The sequence below is a fragment of the Salvia miltiorrhiza genome, chromosome 5 (assembly GCF_028751815.1).
Source record: "Salvia miltiorrhiza cultivar Shanhuang (shh) chromosome 5, IMPLAD_Smil_shh, whole genome shotgun sequence".
Lineage (NCBI taxonomy): Eukaryota > Viridiplantae > Streptophyta > Magnoliopsida > Lamiales > Lamiaceae > Salvia > Salvia miltiorrhiza.
This window is the reverse complement of record NC_080391.1, coordinates 14,848,558-14,858,709: the sequence shown is the minus strand read 5'-3', so window position 1 is coordinate 14,858,709 and position 10,152 is coordinate 14,848,558. Positions and strand designations below refer to the sequence as shown.

The 10,152-nt window shown below is 35.8% G+C and overlaps 2 protein-coding genes across 3 annotated transcripts; one reads left to right on the top strand and one right to left on the bottom strand.

The window, feature by feature from the left end:
* The first annotated feature begins 2,991 nt into the window (after positions 1–2,991).
* On the top strand, positions 2,992–6,450 carry LOC130986293 (protein NSP-INTERACTING KINASE 2). The gene is made up of 11 exons (XM_057909660.1): positions 2,992–3,475; positions 3,591–3,717; positions 3,810–3,881; positions 3,956–4,099; positions 4,226–4,297; positions 4,413–4,472; positions 4,568–4,653; positions 4,747–4,899; positions 4,980–5,318; positions 5,389–5,768; positions 5,844–6,450. Exons 1-11 carry the CDS (start codon positions 3,388–3,390, stop codon positions 6,162–6,164), a joined length of 1,842 nt encoding a protein of 613 aa, XP_057765643.1. The 5' UTR covers positions 2,992–3,387; the 3' UTR covers positions 6,165–6,450.
* An 88-nt stretch (positions 6,451–6,538) lies between these two features.
* Positions 6,539–9,426, bottom strand: LOC130986294 (F-box/FBD/LRR-repeat protein At1g13570-like). 2 transcript variants are annotated; one of them, XM_057909662.1, is made up of 4 exons: positions 9,074–9,426; positions 7,393–8,101; positions 7,116–7,274; positions 6,539–7,040 (listed from the first exon to the last, which is right to left on the bottom strand). In XM_057909662.1, the coding sequence occupies exons 2-4, from the start codon at positions 8,044–8,046 to the stop codon at positions 6,741–6,743; spliced, it is 1,113 nt and encodes a 370-aa protein (XP_057765645.1). In that variant the 5' UTR covers positions 8,047–8,101; positions 9,074–9,426; the 3' UTR covers positions 6,539–6,740. The 2 variants fall into 2 exon arrangements, with proteins under 2 accessions (XP_057765645.1, XP_057765644.1); XM_057909661.1 differs by lacking the exon at positions 9,074–9,426 and adding an exon at positions 8,704–9,059 and having other exon boundaries at positions 7,393–8,209.
* Positions 9,427–10,152: the final 726 nt, after the last annotated feature.

Genomic DNA, 10,152 nt, shown 5'->3' with positions numbered 1-10,152 from the left:
GTAAACACGCCCCCTCCTTCGCTCCCACAAACGCCGAGTGCGATCCATCGCCCCCCCCTTCACACCCGGGTGCAGCAACGGCGCTGGGTGCGATAGGCCGGGTTCGATCCGGCCTTCGCACCCAGCGTTGGTGATGCTCTAAATCGTGTTTTTCAAAACACAAACCAGCTAATAAATTTTCAAAGATATATGAACCATCTCCACATATATTTTGATATACTTAATATCTAACAAAAACATACACAAAACTAAGTAATATAAAGCACATCAAAAATGAAATAATATTACACTACTAAAATCAAAATTCCAAAATTGTTAAGCTTATTTAAAATCTAATTCATTAAAATCTGCATGTAAAATAAAGACTTATAACATATAAAAAAGGAGTTTTTTTTTTCCTCCATTTATTTCCTCTCTTCTTTCACCATTTTTTTTCTATTCTTTCACATTTTAATTCTTTTTTAACTATCATTATATTTGATTCATGAAAAAATATTCAATATAGTAAAGTTCTATTCTAAAATTATGCATTAATATAGTATAAAATCATGAAAAATGAAATTTAAAACGAATAAATTATGAAAAATATTAAAATTTTAAATATTTTATTTTCTCTCTATTCATTAAAATTTTACAACTTTTTTTATTTATATTTGTGCATTAAAATATCTATTTATTTATTTATTTATTATGACGTATAATATCCTATAATAATAAGAGTAGATTTTGAAAATAGCAACTTTGGAATAGTAAAATTAAAAAATACACACTAAGATAAAAAAATTAAAAAATACCCACATTTACCATTTTACCCTTGCATATAATTTTTTTACAAATACCCACGAATTCACAACCAGTCGAATTCACAATTAGGATTTATTTTGGTTATGAATTTAAGCTTTAAAACTCGAATTCACAACTGAATAACAAGTATTGGTTGTGAATTCAAGTTTTAAAGTTTGAATTCTCAACTAAAAATAGTGTTGGTCGTGAATTCACAACTATAAATAGTGTTAGTTGTGAATTCACCACGTGAATTCACAACCAATAAAACTTGAATTTACAACCAACACTATTTCTAATTGTGAATTCACAATCAATAAAACTTGAATTCATAATTCAGTTCTGAATTCACAAATGTTAATTAATGAAATATCAAAACTTATTTTTACTTTGTGGAATTGTGCACTTTGCAGATCAGTTCCAAAACTTATTTTTTTTCTTTATAGATTTGCAATTAATTAACCATTGTTAATTGATGAAATATTTTGCAGATTTGACTACTTAAAATACACAAACCAGGATTCCATGGTGTCGCCAACATTAATAAATCTTTTCAATTCACTGATGTGTCTGATTTTGTAAGTGATGACTTTGCGACTCGCCATAGACAAATCAGATCTAGAGATCGTGGACGAGGGTGACAAAATGCGAAATCGACAAGATTGGTGAGGTTGGATCTCACGAGATGGAACGAGACAACGGATACCGGTGGTTGGTGCGGGCGGTGGACAGCGTAGATGGAGCAGCAGCAGCTCCTCCGGTGGCTGCAGGTAGAGGCTGAAGCTGCGGCGACGTTGGCTGAAATCGAAGGAATTGGTGGTGGCGCAACGAGAAGAGAGAGAGAGAGAGACCGTGCGTACCAGACGGAGAGAAAGAAGAGAGAGAGAGAGAGAGAAAGAGATAGATAGAGGAGAGACCAGACGAAGAGAAAGAAGAGAGAGAAGAGAAAGAGAGAGGAGAGAGAGAGAGAGAGACCAGTGATATTTTTTTTTAAAAAAAATATGTAGTGTATTTGTGGTTATGCATTCGTGGGTAAATTTTTAATTTTAATTTTAGGGGCAAGTTTGTCATTTAACATAAAATGTGGGTATTTTTTAAAGTTTTTATTTGAGTGAGTAAATTTTAATTTTACTAAAAAAATGGCTACTGTTATATATTAACTCTAATAATAATGCGTAATGCTAATTTTCATTATCGAATAATTTTTAAATTATTTTATAATTGTAATTATCATTTAATTTTGTATAAAGTTGAAAATTTATATTTTTAATTTCAGGATTTTATTGAATAATTGACGTGAATTATTTTATTTTATTTTTTTAAAAAAATTGTATTTATTTATATTTTGATTTTATCTAATAATTATATTTATTATTTAAATATAACATTTAATTTCGATGTTGGTCGTGCATCGCACGAATGAACGTGCTAGTTATTTTAAAAGTAATGCATGCTAGCAACATTATTGAACATTTTTACACCTTAGTGCGCGCGCGCGCGCTTATTCTTTAATAGTAATAATAACATTATTTTATTTTATTCAAACAATGAAAAAAATTGTATAAGCGACAAACAGTGGGAATGTTTGGGTTCAGACATTATATATAAGAAGTATATATATCCAAATGTCCCAATACGCATGTTTTCTTTCTTACACTAAATCCAAAGACAATCTACCGCACGATTATAATACCAATCTTCCTTAACTTGTGTGTGGCAAGAACTTTCCTTTTGTTTGAATGATTTCCCTTTTATATATAACCCATAATTTAATTCATTTAATCATGTACTTTTAAATTACGTTCAAGCTGTCAGGCACTGTGGATAAATAATTTGAAGATTTGCATCTTTTAACACAAAATCTATTTTCTTTCCCTGCATGAATTTGGATACCGTAATGCATAAAATTAAGAATTTTAAAAGGGAAGAATAGAAATAAATTACGCACGTATAAAATGACATCATTAATACAATATAAATTTTTAATATCTTCCGTTGTATAATAAAACAAGTTAAAATAATATTCGAAAAATCTTTCAAAACATGGGGCAAAAAAGTATGATAAGAGTCTTTAAATTTTACAGTAGTGTGAACAAGGAGCACACATCAACTTTGCTTTTACAAGTTCAAATTCTTTGATGCTAGATTTTGAAAAAGCTAAAGAAACACAAAAGTGACAAACCCCTAAGCAGCAGCATGATTGGAGGATTCTTGCTTTATCTAATTTATTTTTAAAATAATAAATTTGGCTATCTATATATTCTTTTCTTGCAACTTTGATACCACAAGTGGTGGGCATGTTACTAGTCACACTTTTTTGTTACAAAAACCTCTGTGATTTTTTTTCCTTGGAAAATCTGACACAAGCTGTGAAAGAAGTGCTGCGCAGTAGTAGTAGTGTGGCAAGCTTCAAAAGTAGTCATGTGATGCATCTGTTACTTGTTTAGAAACAAGTTTTTAGTTTTTGGCATATTTTTTGTTGATTTCTTCGAACTAACAAGAAACTGCAAAATCCCATCAGAAATTATTATCTATTTTTTTGTTTGTATTCAGACAAAAACAGCCTCATTTCTTGTTGCTATCTCAACTCCAAATTTTCCTACAATGGAAACTATTCTCTTGTTTCTGGTTTTGTTCTGTTTCTGGTCTTCTTCCACTGCTATGCTCACACCTAATGGTGTCAACTTAGAAGGTCAGTTTTTTTTTTTTTTTTTGTAATAACCTGATTATATTTCCATGTAAGACTTATATATACATGTCCATTAATAAAAAAAATGAAATTTAAAATATCATAATTTGTTTTGCAGTGGTGGCTTTGATGGATATAAAGAAGTCTCTGATTGATCCTCATGGAGTTCTGAACTGGGATGAGAATGCTGCTGATCCATGTGGCTGGACTATGGTGTCTTGTTTTCGTGATAGTGTTGCCACACTGTAAGCTAAACAAAGTCACTCACTAATCACTATAGATTAAAAATAAAAATATTTGACATTATGCTGAAAAAATATGTTGGTAATTCCTGCAGAGCAATCCCCAGCCAAAGTTTGTCAGGGACGATATCGGCAAGTATTGGGAACTTGACACACCTCACAAGTGTGTGAGTATCAAGATGATGATCAACAGCAGAGCTCAAGCTCATATGGATCCTTTTTAACAGTGTTGTTTTTGCAGGCTGTTGCAGGGAAATAACATATCTGGGGCAATACCTCCTGAGCTGGGAGACCTCCCAAAACTTCAACAACTTGATCTCTCTGATAATTTGCTCATAGGAGAGATACCTCCTTCCTTTTCTCACCTCACAAGCCTTGGATACCTGTGAGACCACATCACCTCTTTTGTTTTGCTCAAATTCTATCACAATCTCAACTTATTGCCATTTCTTTTCTTCATTTCCATTAACTCTCTCTCTCTCTTGTGTGTGTGTGTGTGTGATGGAAATAGGAGGTTGAACAATAATAGTCTGACTGGACCTATTCCCCAGGCTTTGGGCAACATGACACAGCTGAAATTTCTGTAAGGTTCTTCTAATCCCATATTTTGCCATATAACTCAATATTTACTGCAAGAATTGAGATGTCTTGATCTGATTTTCAACATCTCTCTACTGTTTTATGTGGTGTGGTTTAAGGGACTTGTCATTCAATAATTTGAGTGGACCAGTGCCAAAACTTGTTGCAAAAACATTCAAGTAAGTTCTTTTTCTCCCATGAATTTTCTGTTATGGGATCTTAACATGTTCAAGTAAAGTTGATTTTCATGTTACTATGTTTTTTCTTGTTGCAGTGTTTTAGGAAATCCTATGATATGTGCAACTGGCAAGGAGCCAGGCTGCAATGTCACTGCACCAATGCCTCTCTCTTTCTCTCAGAGTAAGAAATCACAATTCTCGGAAAAATTCAATTTTTTTTATTACTGGTTTTCTAGTTTTTTGATAATCTCTTGTTTTTCATCCATTGATGAAGTTGCTCAGCCATCATCATCGATGTCGAATAGTCACAGAGTGGCGCTCGCGTTCGGCTCTAGCCTCGGCTGCATCTGCCTACTGATTCTTGGATTTGGCTTCCTTCTGTGGTGGAGGCACAAGCACAACAAGCAGATTTTCTTTGATGTTAATGGTAACCAGACAATATCCTTAAGGAACCTTATATGTATTTTAAGGAAAGAAATTAACCCTTTTTACCCCTCAAATTTTCAGAACAACATCAAGAAGTCTGCCTAGGCAACCTAAGAAGGTTCCAATTCAGAGAGCTCCAATCAGCAACACACAACTTCAGCAGCAAACACATGATCGGGAAAGGCGGTTTTGGCAATGTCTACAAAGGCTGCCTCCCCGATGGCTCAGTCGTGGCCGTGAAGAGGCTCAAAGACGGAAACAACAGAGGGGGAGAGATCCAGTTCCAGACAGAGGTGGAGATGATCAGCCTTGCTGTCCACAGGCACCTCCTCCGCCTCTACGGGTTCTGCATCACTCCAACGGAGAGGCTCCTCGTCTACCCCTACATGTCCAATGGGAGCGTAGCTTCGCGCCTCAAAGGTAAATGAGAATGATGCAAGATTCCCCTTTTCTTGATCAGACATAACTTATATGCTTATTTTTATTGCAGGGAAACCATCATTGGATTGGAGTACTAGGAAAAGGATAGCGTTGGGTGCAGCAAGAGGTTTGCTATACCTACACGAGCAATGTGATCCCAAGATCATCCACAGAGACGTCAAGGCCGCTAACATACTACTTGATGACTACTGCGAGGCAGTGGTGGGTGATTTCGGGCTAGCAAAGCTTCTTGATCACCGCGATTCACACGTTACCACAGCTGTCCGTGGCACAGTCGGGCACATAGCACCAGAGTACTTGTCCACGGGCCAATCCTCGGAGAAAACAGATGTTTTCGGATTTGGGATTCTTCTGCTAGAACTCATCACTGGCCAAAGGGCTCTAGAATTTGGGAAAGCAGCTAACCAGAAAGGAGCCATGCTTGATTGGGTGAGCAGCAAACTAACTTACTTGACTACATTTCCAATGTTATTTCCTAACAAGCATAAGACTATATATATATAGGTGAAGAAGATTCATCAAGAAAAGAAGCTAGACATACTAGTAGACAAGGATCTGAAGAGCAACTACGACCGGATTGAGCTGGAGGAGATGGTGCAGGTGGCCTTGCTGTGCACCCAATACCTCCCCTTGCATAGGCCGAAGATGTCGGAGGTGGTGAGGATGCTCGAAGGGGACGGGCTAGCGGAGAAATGGGAGGCGTCGCAGAGAGTAGAGACAACTAGGAGCAGGGCTAATGAGTTCTCTTCTTCGGAGAGATACTCTGATCTTACAGATGATTCATCGTTGCTGGTTCAGGCAATGGAGCTCTCTGGTCCTAGGTGATGCTATTTTTGGAAATGGGAGCTCAAAAACAGCAAAGTTTTGCAGGCCAAAAAAATGTTGTTGTACAGTAGTCTGATATATGGAGAATGATGATGAGGAAACTGAGCTTTTGTGCTAAATGAGGTTTTTCATTTTTCATTTTTCTTTTTTCCTTGGGGGGTGTATGTATATTTTAGCACACGAATCATGGTGAGTGGGGTTTTTCGAAAATGGTAAGTTGTAACAATAATGTTGCCATATGGCAGAATTCTGCAAGATGCAGTTGTGGGACTGCAATGAAGTTATCAAGAATCTTCTTTTGTAGTGTGAATGTGTGATGGCAACATCTCACATATGACAAAAAAAAAAAAAAATGAATAACAAACTTCTATCCCAAATAATGATTCATTTTTATCAATATCAATCGTATATTTACGTTGTCATCAAATACATGGTGGCTTCAGCCTTCAGTCAGAAGCAAAAATACACTAGCATTATGTAAAGAACATACTGCAATAGAAAAAACTACTTTCACATTTTTCAAATCTTAGGGCAAAAACCGAGATGAGGTTCGTTATGCACAAGTTGCAGCAGGAATCAAATAGGATCATGAATGAAAACGATGGATGCTTGTGGAGAAGCACGTCGAAAGCTCACCAACTCTACCAACATAGACAAACTTGCATCCGTCAGATACAAACTTGGTCTAATACTCATTTCTTCAAGACAAGGCGAATGCTCAAGTAGAAACTTGATAAACCCCATTTCAACTGGTGTACCAGACACGTCACTAAACTTCACAGTCTTCAACTCATGTAGCGTGGAATCATCGAAAGCGTTCTTGTCCCAAAATAGCAAGTCCTCAGGATATAACGTCATATGAGAAGCAGTGGAAACCTACAGATTTTTGTAAACATAAACAAATTGCCAAACAGTAGGTGCATAGATTTTGGCAAGTTGAGCCAAACTTACAGAGACTTGCAGTGTCTTCAGAATCGGAGAATTTACAATCAGTTGAAGCATGACCAATACTTCCTTAAGGTCTTCAAAGTTAACTTCGTATAACTCGATATACTTCAAATGGTGGTAAGTCATTAGTCTACGTCCGTGGCCAATACCTACACTCACAAACTGAAAGTAAAGAGATGGATGAGTTTATACTTTCAACCTACTGCTACCTACACATCATAGGGATGCAAAATCATCTAGCATGTTCCTTGATAAACGAGATCACGAGGTAGCATAATACCTTGACAAAGTACACCTTCCCAACCAGCCTCTCAAGCTTGGGAGCACCACCAAGAAACTTGTCTAAATTGCAGCTGGAGCTTTGTTCCAAATGTGCAGCAATATGATCAGTCATGTATATATTAAAACCCGCAGCAACCAAATGTGGAGTGTGTGCAAGACATAATTTCATAAATTCGCCATCCACAGTCAAGTACTTGAGGTTCGGAGCGTGGATAGACAACTCGATGCTATCATAGGACGTCAATGTCAGAGTCTCAAGGAGGGGGCAACTTGCAATGAGGTGATCATAATCATCTTGCGGGAACACAACATGCTGAAAATCAATGTGTTTCAACCACATGAAGCCATTGAAATTAGGCGGGGGGTATAGCTCACAATGAACAAGCTCCAACCGAGTCAGATTCTTGAAAGAGAAAAGACTAGAGGGTGCCCTAAACCACTCATCCTCCCTTAATTCAATGATCAACTCTTTGACTTCTCTCCGCGAGAGAAAGAGAAGCCACTGATCAAGTTCAGCTGAGGCGTGCAGATATGATGATTGGACAGAAAACTTGTGAATCGGACCATCATGAAGAAACAAAAACTTGAGTATAAAATGCACGATTTCTTCATACCCGACCACACCCCTGTCGTCAAACACAAGATTGGTCATGGACGCCCATCTATACCTCCACCTTGGAGATAAGACGCTTGTTCTCACAGCATCCCTGATTGGAAGCTTTGTGAGTATGGTTTCTATAATGCTATCTGGCAAATCACTAATCAAATCACGCCCCAAATCATTTTCCATTTCAATCATAGGCTGACAAAAAACCCTATTTACAAATATATACATCAGCATTAGTATGTGAACAAGATTCAAAATCATGAATTTTCATGGCATAGTTTCAGCATCATGATACAAAATCCAGCACCAAAACAAATAATTCGCAGAACTCATAAAAAAAATCCCTATTTACAAATAATTACATCAGCATTAGTATGCGATCAAGATTCTAAACCATGAATATATTCATGGAATAGTTTTAGCATGATGATATAAAATCTTGCACAATAATAACAAGTAATACGCAGCTCACAAAAAAAATCCATATTTACAAATACCCAACGTTAGTATGTGATCAAGATTCAAAACCATGATTTTTTTCAAGGAATATATAGTTTGAGGATGACGATACAGACTTTGCACAAAAACAAATACTAATTCGCTGAACTCATCAAAAAACCCCTTCTAGACAAATACCTACATCAACATTCAAAACCATGATTTTTTATGGAATAGTTTGAGCATGATGATACAAAATCTTACACAAAAACAAGTAATGCGAAGAACCCATCAAACATCTTTCTTAGTTCCTCTACTAGCTTAGAGAAAAAAGCAGATAACAAGATGAAGTAGCCCTAAAATAATTGCAAGCATAAAGACTCGACGAAAAAGATTCCACTTCGTCGGCCAAAAAAAGTAACATAACAGGTACTAATAATCCAATTTCTCCCAAATTTCTCAACTTCTTCACCAGTCACCACCTAATGGCTTCCTTACAAAAAAAAATCTCACTAATCGATGATATTATTCTTAAGGAATCCGACTTACACTCAACGAAATCGCATAAAAATTTGAAGAGGCGACAGAGTTAATGAAATCTTGACGAACAGCAAAAAAGAAAGAGAAAATGTACCTTAGAAAAGCAATCACGATTGACGACTGATGAGATAAAACTAGTTTTGGGGAATTTGTAGAAATTGTTGGAAGCTCGAAACTCTTTTAGTCGTAGACACTAAGCAGATCGGCAGAAGAGAAAAAGCTATGAATTGTGCAGCAGCTACGTTGATTTGCGTGCGTTCGAAGGAGGCAAGTTTTATCGTTTTTCCAAATTTTGTAATCTATTAGTATTGCCTATTGATACTCGTATACAAATTAATTGCTTCAATTTTTTATTCACATTCAATTCCGAATCTCATTAATATTTCATTTGGAAAAGGTTATTTTTCGAAAATTTATAGCAGAGGAATCCATATCTTTTTCGAAATTATGATATTTTGTTTAGGCTTACTGAAATTATATAGAATATACGCAAAATTTAAGTGGAGCACATGTGGTAAGCCAGCTTTAGGTGCAAAGAGTAAATTGAAATTGTAGGATAGTACATTTTCCGAGCTTGATAGTGAGTTGCCTTACTCTAAATCTTGGATCAATGTTGATAATAGAGTATCATCATGTATTATAAATTCTATTTCAAAGCAATTAGTCAATGCTTTTGTTCATATTGATAGTATTAAGAAATTTACGTGGTTACCCTGAGAGGTATAAGAGGTCAGAAGATACAAAAGCTAAGGTTAAAGCAAACTATATGAAAAATCCTTTTGGAAGCTTATCATACATAAAACAACAATGTTTTGGGTGACTCTGGGACATATATTACTAAAATGATGTAAAATGAAGTGAACAAATATGTTGGAAGTATTGTTAATTAAGGTTCAATAAGGGAAATTCAGAAAAATGATGTGAATATTGTGCAGAGCATAAAGAGTAATGACTTGCAATTTCAAGGTATATTATGCATTTAGTGTTGTAGCAGAGAGAAAGGAGAATCTGTAGATAATAAACTCAGGAGCAAGTAATCACATTAATTGTAATATAAGTCTTATGGTAGTTGTTTATGTATTAAAACATACACAAGAGATTACTTACCTGATGGCATGGCAGTGTGAAAGAGGTTACTCATATAGGAGAAGTAAGAATTAACGACAAGGTGGT